At 33.5% G+C, this 18,739-nt stretch overlaps 1 protein-coding gene across 1 annotated transcript; it reads right to left on the bottom strand.

The window, feature by feature from the left end:
- Positions 1-9,690: 9,690 nt before the first annotated feature.
- Positions 9,691-13,414, bottom strand: LOC121797701 (probable magnesium transporter NIPA1). The gene is made up of 9 exons (XM_042196381.1): positions 13,325-13,414; positions 12,813-13,021; positions 12,243-12,299; positions 11,400-11,490; positions 11,168-11,328; positions 10,770-10,897; positions 10,465-10,602; positions 10,094-10,186; positions 9,691-9,946 (listed from the first exon to the last, which is right to left on the bottom strand). The coding sequence occupies exons 2-9, from the start codon at positions 12,937-12,939 to the stop codon at positions 9,785-9,787; spliced, it is 957 nt and encodes a 318-aa protein (XP_042052315.1). The 5' UTR covers positions 12,940-13,021; positions 13,325-13,414; the 3' UTR covers positions 9,691-9,784.
- Between the last annotated feature and the right edge of the window lie 5,325 nt (positions 13,415-18,739).

The raw sequence follows: 18,739 nt of genomic DNA, 5'->3' as shown, positions 1-18,739 counted from the left end.
GATCTGGAGATTGACTCAGCATAGGGCATGCTCAATTCATCGAAGATAACATCCCTGCTCACCAGCAGCTTCTGAGATTCCTGATCCCATAGCCTATATCCTTTGACTCCATCTTGATAGCCCAGAAATATACACTTTATTGCCATGCTATCCAGCTTTCCACCCTTTACATGAGCATAAGCTCTACATCCAAACGGTTTGAGTCTACAAAAATCTGGAGATTCTCCATACCATCTTTTGTCTGGAATTTCAAAATCTATAGCAGAAGATGGGCACTTGTTGATTACTTTAGAAGCTGTCATGACAGCCTCCCCCCAAAACTTCTTGGGAACATCAGAAGTCAAGAACATGCATCTAACCCTCTCCATTATTGTTCTGTTCATCCTTTCCGCAATGCCATTTTGTTGAGGATTCCTTGCTACTGTCTTGTGTCTTCGAATTCCTCTATCCTTGCAGAAGATGTCAAACTCATTTGAGAGATATTCCAGCCCATTATCAGTCCTCAAACACTTGAGAGACACTCCTTTCTGTCTTTCTACCAGAGTATGCCATATCTTGAAGCTTTTGAAAGCTTCTGATTTTTCCCTGAGCACAAAAATCCATAGCTTTCTTGAAAAATCATCAATTACGGACATAAAATACCTTCCTCCTCCTACTGTTTGAGGTTGAGCCGGACCCCATAGGTCACTATGAGCATAATCCAGTGGTGCTTTGGAAATATGCTTTGCTTTTGGAAATGGAAGTTTCTTGCTTTTGCCCATTATGCAATCTTCACATTTCTTGAAGCTTTCAATATCTGAACACTGGATCAGGCCCTGTTTCTCAAGCATCTTCATTCCCTTTAGACCAACATGTCCCAGCCTCTTATGCCATAAATCTTTCTCAACTTTCTGAACCGAATGAGCTTGTCCAGTGACAGCTTTTGCATCCAGGTAATACAGGCTTCTTACCCTCATTGCTGTCAGTATTATTTGAGAGCCTTTATAAATCTCAAGGTTCTCTCCATGTGATCTAAAACCACACCCTTTTGACTGCAACACCCCAAGAGATATCAAGTTTCTTTTGATCTCTGGAATCAATCTCACATCAGTGAGTATCCTTGTTCCTCCATCTCTCAATTTCAGCTTGATCTTTCCTATTCCCTGCACAAGACATGTCTGATCATTACCTAGAATGACTGACCCCTGAGCCGGCTTGATTTCTTCAAACCATTCTCTGTGAGAGCAGATGTGGTAACTGCACCCTGAATCAACAATCCAGCTCTCTTCAATATCGGATTCTGATACATTCAGAACATGCAGATCCTCCTTCTCTTGGGTGACATCAGATGACCCTTGGGCTTTAGTCTCCTCTTCTTGCTTTCTTTTCCAACCATAACAATTCTTCTTCAAGTGGCCAGGTTTATTGCAATGGAAACAAGATCTGGACTCTTTCCTTTCATCCTTATCTTTCTTCTTTTGGAATTGGGGTTTGTTGCTTTTGTTCTTCCCATTGGACCTGAATTTCTTGACGTTCAAAACGTCACCTGCTCCCTCCTGAACGCCACATGCTTTCTGCAACTCCTTGGACTTTAGGGCTGACTGAACTTCCCAAAGTGTGATGGCTTTTTCTCTGCCATACAACATGGTATCTCTGAAATGCTCGAAAGATTTTGGGAGAGCATTCAACAAGGCAATGGCCTTGTCTTCCTCCTCTAGCTTGGCATCAACATTTTCAAGATCATCGACTATCTTGTTGAAATGATCAAGTTGATCCGAAATCCCTTTATCCTCAGAGAATCTAAAAGAATATAAACGTTGCTTGAGATACAACCTGTTAGCTAGGGACTTTGTCATGTAGAGCTCTTCCAATTTCTTCCACATTCCTGCAGCAGAATCCTCCTTTTACAATTTTACTGGTCACAACACCGACGAATAGTCCAGAGACCGCAGCACGGCATGGCCGCCAAATGTTGCCTAAGCACGACCATCGAATTTAGCATTACAGAGTCTCATTTCTACAACACACTCCCATAACAATGCTCATGTGTTGCTAACAAGATCAAGCTATCTCATAAATTCTATGTGAACTTCTGAATCTCGCAGTTTCTTAGGATTATTGTCCCCACAGAGCAGGTGGCGATAATATTGGAAACCACATTCTAGTTCATACTATTTATCTTCGAGAAATCCGCCCTCATGAACTCGCTATTTCTTAGGATTATTGTCCCCACAGAGCAGGTGGCGATAATATTAGAAAAAGCTTCATAAATTGCAGACCAATTGATGGAGACCATATACAACGCACTTGTTGTAATTATCGCTTAGATATTTTATATGGTTTTTGCATAATTATCACATAAGCAGATAAGACAGATAATCCAATTAAAATGATAAACACCAAATAAACAGATAAATCAATTTAATGCATGGCATTTAAACACACTGGATAATTAACGACATTATTTAATCTATTCAAGGGAGATTCAATTAGGATTTATCAACATAGTGTTGACTACCTAAATCCACTTAGGATTATTCTAGATTTTATTTCGATAAAATCTAATCCTTCAACTCAAGATAATGTTGATCTAGGATTATCATTATTTAAATCGTTCTAGGATATTACTAGATAGAATCGATTCCATCATAATCCATACGATGAATAAAATCCAATCAACCTAGATTTATACAAATCTTAATTCTATTTAGAATAGATGTCTAGAATATATCAAACATTACTTAGGATTTCTTAGATAAATAAGTTTATCTAAATCCAATTAAATAAGGATTTTCTCATATATTATGTTTATCCCAATCTATCTAGGATATAATCCATAAGATAAGGATATCTTGGATTAATGTTTATTTTAATCCATCTAAGATTTGTCTTAATAGAATTAAATCTATTCAAATCTATAGGATAAAATAAATTAATATAAATATTAATCCTATACCATCTAGGATTTATTCTTGGAATTAATCCATATAAATCCAAAGAATTAGATAATATTATATTATAATTATTCATATCTATCTTAGATTTATCTAGGAACAAATCCATACAAATCTATAAGATAAGAATAAAATATTATATTATCACTATCCAAATCCAACTAGAATTTATCTATGAGTAAATTATATAAATTCACAGGATAAGAATAAAATAATATTATCATTATCTAAATCCATCTAGGAAATATCTAGGATTAAATCCATATTAATCCATAGGATATAGATAAATGATTAGATTATTATTTTCCAAATATAACTAGGATTTTATCCAGGAATAAAATCCATATAAATCCAATAAATAAGGAAAGAATCTAATTAATCCATGATTTGATATTAAATCAAATCTCATATAATATATATAATTCACAAAAGATATATTCAAATCTTATCACCATATTTATCTTGAATCTAGATGAATATTAGGAAACTATTAAATTATTCTCATTCATATCATCTAGGAATAAAATAATATTATTTATTTCCATAGATATAGATAATAATATAAATATTCCTAAAATCTAGGCAAATCTTTCAAAAAGATTTTATTTCCCTTAAATAATAATATTTTAATGATATCTTTTAATAAAATAATTAAATAATCATTAAAATAATCCTCCATCGTTATCTCATCGTACGAGGTTCGCACGAACGATGAACGACGAAAGTCCGACGAGTTCGTTGTCGGATCACAACGCACCCAGCGTCTCGGCACCAACGCGCAGGGGGCGCGCCAGCGTCTCGGCCAGGTGACGCGTCGGGTGGCTCGGTTCCTCGGCCATCCCGTCGCCTCCGTCTGCGGCCAGCGTCGCGCACAAGGCGCAGATGCTCTCGGCCGTATCGACCATCGGGTGCCGACGTATCTAGCCAGGCGTCTCGACGGATGGCGTTGGCTCTCGGCCAGCGCCTCGCTACCCGTCTCGGCCTATCTGGCTCGTCGGGCGACGCGTGCTCTCGGCCAAGAGCTTGCGCGGTGGCGCAGCTCCTTTCGGCCATCAGCTTGTCGCCGTCTCGGCTCTCCCGAGCCACGATGCTCCCACTCATGCGGCACACGTCGCGCCAGTCGGCGCGCACGTCTCGACCAGTGGCTTGGAGCTTCGTCTCGGCCTTCCGCCTAGGGTTTGGGCTCTCGGCGCCTCGGTGTCTCGGCCAGTTCTCGGTCTAACCGCCGCACCGTGCCAGCCTCCGTGTCGATCTCAACGCGGGTTCGTCTGGGGCGTGCGGTCTAGGCCGGCGGCGCGCACGAGCCCTCACTCGTCTGCGCGTCGTCCCGTGATCGTAGCTCCCCTGCTCCCACTGTCTCGACATCCCTATTTCAATCGCGCGTGGCGCGATCCGCCTCGGCGCGAACGCCGACAGATAGCACGTCTCGTACGATCGAAAAATTCAAGTTCCTTGATTCGCTAGTTCTTGAGTTCATCATGCATAAATATTAAACAAAACACCAAGAACATGCTTCGCAATCAATTAACGAATACATACATGAATTTCGCGAAATTTAAATCCAAATAATCAGAGCCAAAGACTGGCTCTGATACCAATTGTAGGGATTGGCAGCGGAAGCGTGCGTTCTAACGGATCACATAATACGGATCTATTTAGCAGATTATTTAGACAAAATCTATTCGCGTAATTATCACATGTATCATGCTCATAACTTGAATTACATACATGCTTTAGCACAAAAATCTCTAAAACATGCTTGCTACGGAGTTAGCCAATTTACCTCGTTGATTCTCCAAAGAATCGTCGATTGCTCGCGCCTTCTCCACGATGATCTTCAATACTAGACCACAGATCTTCTGACTGGTGTCCCGAACTGTATTCCGACATTAGGGTGGGCTGATCTTATCGAAACACTTGGACTCGAATAAAGAAGACAGAACTTTCTCACGGAGGAGGAGCTGAAAATCTCACGGAGGAGAAATTCCTTAAGAAAAATCGTCCCCCTCTCTCAATTTAGAGTGGACGAAAATTTCACTCAAAAAAATAGTTATTTCTGTCTCTTTTATTCTCCTATTTATAATAGTTCATATTGGGCCCAGTCAGGGATCTATGGAAGGTTTTGGATATGGGCTCCCCCAATTAGCTTTTTACTAATTAAATTGAACCCACAATTTAATACAAGCTTATATTGGAATATCACGAGCAGCCACTACAGACGTAATATTGAACTCCCCATCCAAATCTGAAATTATAAGTATTCCGGGTTTCCATTTTGTTTATTATTTATTTCCCGCGCTTAAGATAAAAATGTCCATTAATTAATTAAAGTCTGCTATGGACTTAATTAATTAACATCTTATTAATTCCAAGAGTAGACTTAGCAAGAAACACTTATTTATTATTCATAGAGTAATAAAACTCCAACTGGCCAGTTTCCGAATAATAAAACCTTGTTCAAGCTCCTCTTGAGGACATTATCAAACGAGACTCACCTCGTGCGCGATTCAACATAATAGCAATCCTAGCACCGCTAGATAATGATCACCACTACCTAATATACCTGGATCGTTGGGTGACGAAAAACCCGCACCTTTGGTAAGTCAAAGTAGTAGATACTCAATATCGTATGCTCAATGCTAACGTACATTGATTAAGAACTAAATATTTATGAAGACACCGTCTTTCAGTAGATAGCATAAAGACACGTCTTGCTGTTAGATCCATTCAGTGCTATACCACACTAACGTCATCTTATTTCAATAAGGCTTAGAAATAATCGGACTGACATTGCAACCTTTCACGATAGGTAGCCAAAGCCTATCTAGGTTGTGAAATTCTTCTTTTTCTTTTGCAAAGCATTTCATAGAACCGACTGTAGTTACCTTAAAGTGGACGACGCCCACAACCAGTCTACTAAGTAAAAGACTTAGGCTTTGTTTACTTCTTATGCATTTAAATGTTTATAAAACATCTCATAAACGCACAAGCAAACACAATGTAATAATATACTCATTCTATTCGTGCGAAATGCTCGAATAATACTGAATCGGGTCAAAAGTGGATTGTAGAGTTTTTACGTATACATGCAACGTTCTATTCGTGCGAACTCTCGCTCGAAACATGCTTTTCAGTATACTAACCCTAACATTTTTATAGGCGGATGGAGCATTAAATATTCTAGTATAAGAAGTGTGTAATCATCCTAATTTTTAAATACAAAATGTTGAAAGAGGTGAAGTAGCATGTGCATGGATGAAGAAATGAAGTGTGTTTGTGCATAAACGAAGGCTGGTGTGCATGGGTGAATATCCACGTAAGCTTTGATGACAACTGTATATGAGTCAGCTCCACGTCAGCTGAGGTGTGAACGCGTCCAGAGTTAGTTACATGCAGTTTGTTCCTTTGCCTCTTAGCTCGTGTTTTAGCCTAGTATAAATAGCTCTTTCTTCCTCAAGCTTTGTAATTTTTGGAATTCACGTTTGTTCAATAAAAATCATTCTCTTCTCTCATTGCTTTATATTTTAGATATTTTCATCTTCAACATAAAAAAACAGAAAATAGTGAAATAGTACGATTATACTAATAAAAGTAATTGAGTTGACCTGAATAAATTGACGTGGGCGGAGGAGTAAACCGGCGGCGGCATATGAGGAGCGAACTGGTGGAATTGATGCGCATCCTTGGAAAGGATGTAGCGATCGTGAAGGGGAGCGAGTCTTCGGAATCGGAGGAAGTGTTGGAGAGGGAGTGTTTGAGTTTTGGGACGATTGTTTCCAAGAAATGAGACTCCGAGGGCGTGGAAATAGATGGTCTCGGTGGGTCGCCGGAGAAGCCATATTATGTCGAAATATACAAGCTCTATGCATTTCATACAGATATATGAGATTCCATTTTCAACGCTCTCCAACCATACCCTTCTTAAAAAGTAATGGACTCCAAAGAAAAAGGTAAATTAAAAAAGGTGAACAAAAATAACTATGACTAACTTTTTACTTTTTCTATCAAGAAGAGGTAAAGATACATTCTCAAAATGAAGTAAGTTATAATATCTCCTCAAATACCCTTTCCATTGGAGCACGAAATTTTATAAAAAGGAGGTAAATATGGTAGTTATTTCTCTTTACCTCTCCATTTACCCTTTCCTTTAGAGATGCTCTTATATTTTGGAGGAGTTGTTTCCTTTCTCATTCAATCTCCTCTCTCACATTAATATTCGATTTTATTTTATTATTTTTATCTTGTTGTTTTATTCTTTTCAATTAACATAATAAATACTCCATCTATCCCATTTTAAATGATCAACTTTTTATTTTGGATTGTTTCAATTAAGTGATTGATTTCCTTTTTTTACTTAAAAAAAACACTTTATTTTCTTTTACTTTATTCTCTTTTTTTCTCCTGTTTATTTTATCTTATCTCATACAACTACTTTATTTCTATCTATTTAACTTAAAAAAATTATTTTTCTTAAATCTTTGTACTATGAAATTAATCATTTGTAACTTGTAGGGTGACAAGAAGACTAATTAAACTATGTTCTGTAACAGTGTTCATCCACATTTTTCTTGCTAAATTAAAATGTCAATCGTACCCGAAACAAATAAAGTGTAATATTTATGGATGTGTCGATAGAATTAAAGTCGAAGATGGAATATTACTACTATGCTTGAAAAGATTATTATTATCAACCATAGGAATGTACACGAAAAGTCATACTCCCTCCATCCATGAAAAATAGGACACTTTGTGAATGACGCGGGTTTTAATGTAGAATTGGTAAAGCAAGAGAGAAATGAAAAAAGTAAGAGAGAAATTGTTGAAAACTTTCTTTTTTGAATGTGCCTTATTTTTCGTGGACAACCAAAAATGGCCAATGTGTCCTATTTTTCGTGAATGGAGAGAGTATTTTGTAGTACTAAGAGCATCTTTAACTAAATTCAAATTCAATTTAATGTAATATTACATTAAAAAAAAGTAAATTTACTTCAACCATTTACATTAAATTCAAACTTAAAAGAATATTTTCTATCATTTTTACTCACAAAATATTTAAAATCATTTTTACTCACAAAATATTTAAAAAATTACTTTTGATGTAAACCTGTGGATAGACATATTTTACTCAAAAACTCAAAATTAAAATTGACTTTGGAATACTAATTAGTGATTACCTAAACCTCCTCCATTCCTACACACTTTTTAAAATTTACATTTGACAAATTAGATGCGACAGACTCCATTTAAAAGGTATTGCTGAAAAATTCTCAATCCCAAGAGAACAATGCGTAGTTTAATTTGATTAATTTGTGTTTTAGAGCCTCTCCAATTATTTATACTAAACGTATACTTATTTTATTTTGGGTTATTTGCATGTAAATACATAAACTTTGAGCTTTTTTCTTGTTTTTCCCCTAAACTTTAAAATTTGAATATAAATGCATGAAGTTTAGATATTTTTTATTTTTCCCTGGCAAATTAAAGCTTAAGTGGCACTAAAATTACACCAACATATTTATATTAATCACAAAACTAATAAATTTGAAATCCAAATAAGTCATCTCTTGTAGTATAACCAAACTATCCATGCTCGGTCTTGTCGAGCTCTACGGGAAGGTTCTACTGGTGGGGAGTGGAGATGTACTCCAAATTTAGAGATTTTAGGAGATTACATTTTGAGGGCGAAAATGAGAGAGAATTTGGTGTGGACAGTGTAGTGTAGAAAGCGAAGCACCGTGACTGCGAGCTTGCCTTCTTGTCCCCCGTCAAGCACCCCAGCATTACCGCCTCCACCACTGCTTCGAATTTTCTGATAAAACATCTCCAGCGTACGTCCCGTCGCCGGCAGAAGAGCCTTCAAATTTATTAACTGGATTTCTAAATTTATTATTTTTCTAATTAATATAAACATATTGCTATAATTTTGATTGCCACATGTGTTTTGATTTTAGCTCTAGGGGGAAATTTTTTTTTAAAAAAATCTAAAGTTTATGCATTTATATTCAAATTTTAAAATTTAGGGGAAAAATAAGAAAAAAGCTCAAAGACAAATAACCTTTTATTTTAAATGTCACATGATTTTACTTCAACTGTTTATCCTAAACCCAACTTAAAAAAATATACTCTATCTACTTACTTTTACTCATAAAATTTGAGAAAGTGAATTAATGTTTGAATTAGTGCAAACTCAAAAATATGTATTTGTTGCTTAGAAATTCGAAATGGGATGAATTTAAAATATGATTAGAACTAATTACCTACTCTATTTTGAGTTTTAGAATACTGGTAAGTATTAAAAATAGACTTACGTCTACAAATCATCTAAAGAATCAATCATCTAACAATCAATAATACTCTCGTACTAAAATAGTCACTTTTTTCATTTTATATGTTTGACCAAAATTGATCATTTTTCATCCAATAAAAAGAGCTATACGTTTAAAAAAAATTGAATGTTATGAAGGGAGAGTATACAAGTAGACTTCAAATTAAGCCAAATAACCAAAACTTGGTCGTTTCTCATATTAATTGGCGATTTAAGCTTCTGCATTTCTTTGTTATGGTTTCTATTTGCTGGTGGCAGGTAGAAGGTCAAAATTATGATTTAGGGGTCTTAAAATGTGCTTCACACTATACACAAACGACGTCATTTTGTAATAGGACAAAAATGTCTTGCACTTTAAAAAGGTTGGTTATGATAGAATACTGTCAATTAGTTAATTCTCATCAACATATCTATACTAAACATATGATCATAACACTCTCAATCTGCGAAATTTGGAGAGAGAGAGAGAGAGAGTATTAGCTTCTTATAGCGACTTCTGATGCATGCACATTGTATACTGCTACTCTCAGGGCTCTGGCAGCCGGGGGCTCGTATGGTATGGCGGGGATGACATGGTCGAGGAACTTTCCATATCCAAGGTTTTGTGGAGGAGAAATGTCCCACTTACAATGGTCACGAAACCACATAGCTCTGTAATAATCTGTGTTGCATTTTGAGAATCCCACTCCTGAAAGTTGAAAGATTCATCTAAGTTGGCATTGATATGTTGGAATTTATCGATAATGTCACAGCAAAGACTTGCATATTCAAGTCCACCGTGACACTGCCTTTTTAAATTTCTATTCATTTATCACGAAATAGGAGTAGGAATCACCTTAAACATTATCATGCTTGCTACGATGGTGAGGATGGTGAACATGACGTAGTATACAGGGGAAACAACGGCTGTGTTAAAGATGTCGAGTGCCTGCAAAGGTGGATGGATGTTAGAGAGCCCTGCAACATTCAGAAATGTTACATATATCAATGATACTATATGACTACAAACAACCTTACACTACTTTTTAAATGTTGCAAAATCAACAAATACTATCTTAAGTAATCCTACAAAATGTTACTCAATCTATTAAACAAACGAAGTGACGAATATTTTAAGTTCGAGCTAAAACATCAGTGTGGGGTCAATATTCAGGTAATAGTTTCAGTGTAACATATTACTAGAAAAATAAATCATTATAAAAATACCTTGTTGAGATATATCAGCTGAATGACACAGAAAACGACTACGAGAATAGTGAAAAACCATGTCTGGAAGTATACAAACTGGTTTGACCCTGAAAACGTAAGCTTCAAAGCAATTGCAGCCGCTTTTACTGCCATAACCTACATAAAAGAATTAGCTTCAAAAGAACTGTAACCGACTGCATGTGTGTTGGTCTAGTGGTAGAGTGGTTAGTACACGAGTCCAAAGATCCAACGGCTGAGTCCACTATGGGCGCTGTCTTTAAATTTATTTTGCAATTTCAAAAAAAATATCAGGGGGAACTGACCGTTAAAGAACCCATGAGCGAACATATTCCAATGTACACGACCATATGCGTTTGTCCATAGTTTGGCGCAAAGACAAATTTTAAAGTGCCAACTAGAACCAAAACTATGATAGTGTAGACGATAAAACCTGTCATTCCCAAATACATACGAGGTCAGAATTAAATAAGAATAGAATTTTTGTAACAATTAATGCAACTAAATACCTCACATACATACAGAAAAGAACTACACATAATCTTTAAGAGAAATTATGCATTTGAACAAACCAATCCTCAAGTCATAAAAAGGAACAATATTTCTAGATAATCATGAATTGGACTGATAATATATGTAATCCACATATGCCAAACACACCCATGTAGTATTTACTTCGAGCAGGTGAATTAGACATATTTACCTGGCTCTATGGCAAGATGCCATACTTGCTTGACTGATACGATGTCCTTCTCAAAGGGTGCGTGCAAAACAATTGTAATAGAACCCACCAAGCATAGAATACAACCAACAATGCCAAACACATGGAGTTTTTCTTTCAATATAAAATGAGCCAACACCGCACTGCAAGAGAAATTTTATACTCAAAATGGGGCTTCGGTAAGACTGGCCTGTTCAAGCACAGAAATAAATACCTAAAAATGATACTTAAAGCTCCCAATGGGGTTACGAGGATAGCTGGAGCATATGCATAGGCACTGAAGTTTAAAGCCTCCCCTAAGACCACTGCATACATAATCACATCCATTGGTAATTAATTCAAATGATAAGCCATGACAGGACATCAATGAGTGTACAAATAAATCAAGTTTTACAAGAAATGAGGTTCCTGAGGTGTGAAAATGGGAAAACCTTATTCTGCTGATCACTACATACATGCTATCTGATTTATACACAAAGGAAGCGTTTGGTTTGAGTGACAAGGCATGATTGATAGCTCAGCACACACTCTAATCGTCCAATTAGGTGATTATTTTTAATCATCCTCCAATCCATAATGTAAAATTCCAAAGATATACTCAAATTGTTATTGGTTTTGTCTGTACTCACCTTTTTGCATTTTGTAGGATTATACAAAAAGGACCCTGATTTTTTACATAATAACCATAACTCGTTTATCCTGTATCACAACCATCAATTAAAACACAAAACTAAATAATCCAAATAATTTAATCGTACTCTATCCTGTCAATCTTATCTATCTCATCCATAATGTTGCCTAAGTAATGTCTGCAAGCTGTGACACTAAACCCAAAAACATTTGCCAATATATTCATAGAATTTGACCTAGTGCCCAAATAAAATACATTTGGAAAAGTATATTCTTCAATTATTCGCAGCAATAAACACAGTACCATGCAACTATTTATATCAAGAAACCATTTAAACGTTGTTATGGAATACAGTATACGTCTCATCCATCACAAAGTGTCGAGAACAAAAGAGCCACAAGTTCAGTAGGTAATAGTATTATTTACTTGCAATCATCCCCGCCCACCACATAGGTTCCCCCAAATACGAATAGCCTCCATCACCTGCAAACACACTACATATAATCAACAAATAGCAAGATATTCCACACATGAAATGTTTTTAACACCAATCCTATAACTACATTGCCATACAATGTCCCTATAGTCTCTATCACATGGCCACACCCTTCCAATTCTACCAAATCATCCAAACATAACAGCTTGATCGGAACACCAAGAGCTTATAAGTTTGTTAAAGCAACTTATAAGTATGTTGTTTAGAAGCTTAACCTCTTTAGAAATGATTGACCAAATAAGTTCTTAAACAGTTCATACGTTGTGAAAGAAACAAGCAGTTTACAAAGTTAACTCTTATCATGATTGATTATTTTTATCATGTAGACTTGTACTTTCATCTCTTATCATGTAGGCCACTTATATAAACATTGGAACAAATGGTAAGATTTTGTAACATTGCATCTTATAAGCTCTCTAAATATGCGTACATCCCCTTCATCTCACCCAACTATAAAAGAATACGAAATATACAACAGAATGAAAGGATTCAAAACAAACTTGCTCTAGTTCCAGATGCCCCAGCCTTCTTTAGGCCTTTTTTCTTTATGATGAAGCTCGAACCAATAAAAATGCTCGAAGAGATTGCCAAAAGAAATCCGCGAACATTATCTGATACTCCCACCATTTCCTAGAGATGGAGAGGACACTCAAACAAACGCAACGACACAGCTTCCACAACTCCAAATTGCAATCAACTCCTGCACAGACTAAACCGTAAATTCATGATCAAAATAAATCCAGAACACCTAAAAAAATCTAAAATCCAAAAATGTAATCGAAAATTGCCAGAACTACAAGTGTTAAAATAAACTAAGATGCTAAGCTGGACCATAAACATGCCTTAAACCATAGAACTGAGCTTACAAAGCCTTATTTCATGGAATTCTGGATTCTAACCACCATAAACACTTGTTCCAAGTCGAATAAACTCATCTAAACTAAACAAAAATAGCATAATCAAATAAAAAAGAGGGGGAAAACGCCAGCAAGTAAATGATTCAAAAACCAACCCTTCGAGCTTTGTTGTTTTGCTGATGTCGAAATTTTAAACAACGTGCGAATGAAATCAAGTTTCTGGGCGGCTTTTCGGATTAAACCTGAGAAATGTTGACGATGCTGAATCAACCATCAGGAGAAAGAAAGCGGAAAATGGAAGAGAGAGGAGAGAATGGCCGTTATGATTTGCACATATGGCCCACTTAGATTCTTATAAGGGTAGACCCGTCTTTTTTGGATTGAATCAGGTCAAATAAATAATTAATTTTGTTCATAATTGATAAACTATTTATATTCGTTATTTATTCGCATAATAACTATTTATCTAAAATGTCACAATTTTATTTAACGTCATGCGATCAATGGCATGCCTTGCAAAGATTCCCAGGAATATGATTTATGAATTATTAGAAATATAAAGGAAAATTTTTAAGATTCTGATCTGTGTTAATTAATTATTCAAATAGCTAATTCACATAATAAATGAATTATCTAATAAACGTAATTATTAAAGTCAGATTTTTTAGTTACATTTTTATTGAAAAAATATAATAATTATTATTAATTTATAATCAATAAGTTCAGAATTACAATAAGATTTGCATAATAAGTTATTGATCGAGGGCTTAATAATAGTCACTATATTATTACTATTCGTAATTTGAATAATTATATTAAAATTTTCTTCATAATTTATTAATTAATATAATGATAATAATAAATAGTGTAATATCAAATATGATTACCACTATAATTTTAGTGTTGTTGTTGTATTCATTGAATATAATTCATAGATTTAAATTTACATTAAGACTTTCTAAATGAGTTCTTAATTTACAAAATTATGATAATAATTAGTATAGTATTTTATAGTACAACTTATTTAATTTTATCATAATTATCTTAACAAGTTAAAATTAATATCATAAGTAGTAGTGATAATAATAAATAAAGAAGTTGAGACATTTCATTTGGGCTCAGAGATTAAAATTATATTTAGTGAGTTAAATAGAGATAAAATAAAATATAAAATAGAATAACGTAGAAAATATAAAAAGAAATTTAAATATGAGAAAAATAAGGTAAAATCAATTAGATATTTTAATTTTTCCAATTATAGTTATAATTACTTTTTATTGTTATTATAATTAAGTGTGATTTACGATTTTATGATTACATAAAAAATTTCTTAACTAGATTTTAAATTTATAACAATATTAATATTATAGTTGTTTAACATAATTATAATTATACTCCATTAAATACTTAAAATATATAAGCATCTAAAAATGGAAAAACTAAGAAAATTTAGAGAATCAGAATCCTAAAAAGTTATAGGACTAATTTAATTGTTTTCAAGATTCTTAGAGTTGAGTATACGACTATCGGTTATTCGTTAAACCGATAACCGAACTGAATAAGATTGGTTATCGGTTAACCAAGATCTAACATTTTTTATTCCAGTTTGGTTTCGGTTCCGGTTCCGGTTCCGATTCCTTAATTTCGTTTTGATGGTTATCAATTATAACCGATAACTGACCAATTATACCGAATAAACTGATTAAAATCACATTTAAAACTATGCAATTAATAATTAATATATAGTAGAATTAGCATCTATATGGGCCAATGGTTTGACAACTCACATATGAGCCTGAAGTGAAAAATGCCAAGGAGGGCATAATTGCTAACATGTTTAGTAATAATCTTTTATAATGGTAGTATCTTTTCTTATATTTTACTCCCTTCTTCTCTGAAAAATATAAACTATTTCCTTATTAATCTGTTTCTAAAAAGTAAGAACTTTCTAATCTTTGATTAGTTAAACGACACATTAGTCATACACATCATTTTATTTACAACTTATACCATTACACTACATTACTAATGATGTGAAGCCGTCTCCACTAATACCACCCTATATATTACATTACCAATTATACATTAAAATTGGTGTCAAACCAAATTGTGTAGAATACATATTTGATAAAGTAAAAGAGAGATAGAAATAAAATGTAATTAAAGTATTGTTAGTGGACAATGTTTCCACCTCAATAAAGAGAAAATAGTTTTCAAATTAGAAAGTGCATACTCTTGACTAAAAATGAAATAGTGCATACTCTTGTTGGACGGATGAAGTATATATTTGTATATATTACTCAAAATTGCTTAAAACAATTTTCTAATGTTATGTTTACAATATTTTTGTTATTCATAAAAATCTAGAAAATTTTATGTTTCTATGATAACAATGAAATTAAAATGTGAATAAAAAATAGAATTACTTTAAATGACAATAATTGGAAAAAAAAAAACAAATCCTAATGGCATAGTTGGTGGCTGAAGCTAATAAGGAGTATTAATTTAACACATGGATTAGTATTCGATTCGAATTCAAAAGATCTACAGGGAGTTTTGGGGGTATTTATGGAATTACCATTTTAGCTTAAATATATAATTTAGATACTATAATCTAGACATTTAAGAATAAACACTATAATATATATGTTTCCTTCCGTTGAACAATTCTTTTATTTTCATAAACATACATGGTAATAAATTCTGGCGGATACAGTTAATATATATACATTATGGCGTTTCCAAATCATCATTAGGATAATTTTATTAGTTTCATTTTCTTAATCAATTATTAATTGATTGGCTTTAATGGCATTATTATATAAGTTAGCTAAGTTAGATTAGTCGACCATTTTTAAAAAAACGATTGGAATATTGATATCTAGCCATATCATTTAATCAGGAGTATTTGAATTGTCGTTAATATTTTATAAATAATAACTATGGCTCTTTTATGTGCAAATCATCCCAAAAGTCAATTAAAAAAACAGCAGCAAGACTAATAATTAGAAATTTGTGGTTGCCACATTAATTCTCGCAATTATATATTATGCGTTTAAATGAACAATACTCATCCCTATAAATCTTTTCTCTTGAATTCTCAACACTCACAATGTCTGATATTTGTTTTTAATAAATATACACTATAATCAAGATATGAAAAAAAGAAAAGAACAAAAAAAAACGCAAGTCAAAACAATGCAGTTTTATAACTTGTATCCATAATTGCATCGATTAAATTAAAAGTGTATTTCTTTAATAAATGGACATTAGAAAAATATAATCTACATGGTGCTTACTTTTTAACATTAGAATTCTTTAATAAAAATTGAAAAAAACAAAAAGGTTTTAAAGCAAAATAACATAGATGATATTGGCATATCAAATCTTAAACATTAAAATTGATGATGGTCAATTTATTTAACAAAATTCTTCAGTTACATATTTACAGCCAAGCTTCAGGTAAAAAAACCTCTACTATCAGTAAGGATTATCACGTAGGCCGACCCAGCGTAAGATATCGAATACAGATCTCAAACCCCCACAATAGAATAAGTGATCAACAAAGTAAAATTGAACTGGGACGAAGGGAGAATTTTATTGATATTTGACTCATTTGTTAGTCATGATGAATATATTTTAAAGTTTTTTTTTATGAATATATTTTAAAGTTTTTTTTTTTTTAAATTTACTTCATATATTTATATCATATATATGAAGGAGGAAATTACAAATCAACTCCTATAACAAGGAGGAAAGACAAATTACGCCACCTAGGGTTCGAACTCGAGAGTTCCAGGATGGACGCGGTATCCAGCACCCTTTACCGCTAGGCCAAGGGGCTTGGATGTATTTTAAAGTTTTTTTTTAAAAAAAATTAACTTCATATATTTATATCATATATATGAAGGAGGAAATTACAAATCAACTCCTATAACAAGGAGGAAAGACAAATTACGCCACCCAGGGTTCGAACTCGAGACCTCCAGGATGGACGCGGTATCCAGCACCCTTTACCGCTAGGCCAAGGGGCTTGGATTGGATGTATTTTAAAGTTAAGGGTTTAAGATTTAGGTTTTAGGGTTTGAGTTTTTCAGCGTATAGGGTCACTATATTGCAATGATATGAAGCTCTAATAGGAAGTGTCTCACCAGTGCAATCTTAAATTATAGCTTTTGATAAACAATATCTTAAATTAATTTTACATTTCATATGCTACAAAGTTCGGGATTTTCAGTCTTTTGGTATATTTTAGTAATTTACAAAAAAATGTTCTTATTTTTCAAATAATTTTATGAAATAATTATTATTGTTGAATATTTAAAATATATCTATAGGGTTGCGTTAAAGATAGAACCATTCTTAAGTGTAGAACCTAGAACTCTACATATTTTATTCATTGGATGAGGAAAAAATGACGGTCAAGATTAAAAATCATACATATTAGACTATGTTTTCACGACATTCCGGACTCAACATGTGAAAAAACTCACATGTTGATGGAAGAATGAATGAAACGAAGAAGAGTCCATGCATGCTTTATTTTTTCACTTCTCTGCATTCACTCATTAATAATAGTTTTGGTTGTAATGGGAAGTTGCTGTACAAATCAACACCATTGGATTAAAAGATCTAACGACCTCCGTTTGGCATTTGTTCTACGTTTAAGAATGGTTCTACGTTTAAGAATGGTTCTATCTTGATCACAATCCTATATACATATATAAAATGGTAGTTTTGGAAAAATTTAAAATAATGTCATTTCAATTAAAAATTATCTATCAATTGAAATTATTTTTATTATTTGAAAGGTCAAATAATTATAACTCCATATATAAAAGGGGAGTTTAAAAAAAATTAAAATAATGTCATTTTAATTAAAAATTTATATATCAATTAAAATTATTTTTATTATTTGAAAGGTCAAGTAGTTATAACTCATTTACATAAACGTTTAAAACTAAAATACCAGTAACTAATACCCTAAATAGTAAGCTCATTAACAATCCATATTCCTCAATTTTAGTTTTACTCCTATTGTCATCACACTCCATCAAATGGCGTGAGTAATGGATTGTGATCATGGGGAGCCCTTTGGCTATTCACTTCTTATAATATTCATCACCTTAATTTTATTGTTTATAGTGTTTTAATTTCATGTCTTTCTATATTCTTATTTTAGGCCTATAAAAAGTATCAAGTTGTATATGGATTACACACTAATAAAAGCATTCTCCCTCATCTCTCAAACTCTTTACATTTTGTTGTGTATTTTAGGATTACTATATTGCTTGAGTCTCGGAGCTCCATCAACTTTGTCGGTGCCTAGAACAACATAATTTGTCTCGTGGAAAGAAGTCTTCTCTCGACTCGACTTATATTTTGATTTTTTTATTATTTCCGTTGTAATTTTCATTCCAATTACCGTTGTTTTTCCTTTAATTGTAATAGTTAGAATATCGCTAGTATTTGGTTAAAAAATTTTATCTATATATTTCGAACAATTTTTAAGAGAATTGGGACATCCCTAAAACGTGCTATCTTTACACAATTTATCAAAATTGAGAAAG

Source organism: Salvia splendens, chromosome 1, assembly GCF_004379255.2.
Source record: "Salvia splendens isolate huo1 chromosome 1, SspV2, whole genome shotgun sequence".
In the NCBI taxonomy this organism is placed as follows: Eukaryota; Viridiplantae; Streptophyta; class Magnoliopsida; order Lamiales; family Lamiaceae; genus Salvia; species Salvia splendens.
The sequence above is the reverse complement of the archived record's forward strand: the minus strand, read 5'-3'. Positions and strand labels throughout refer to the sequence as shown.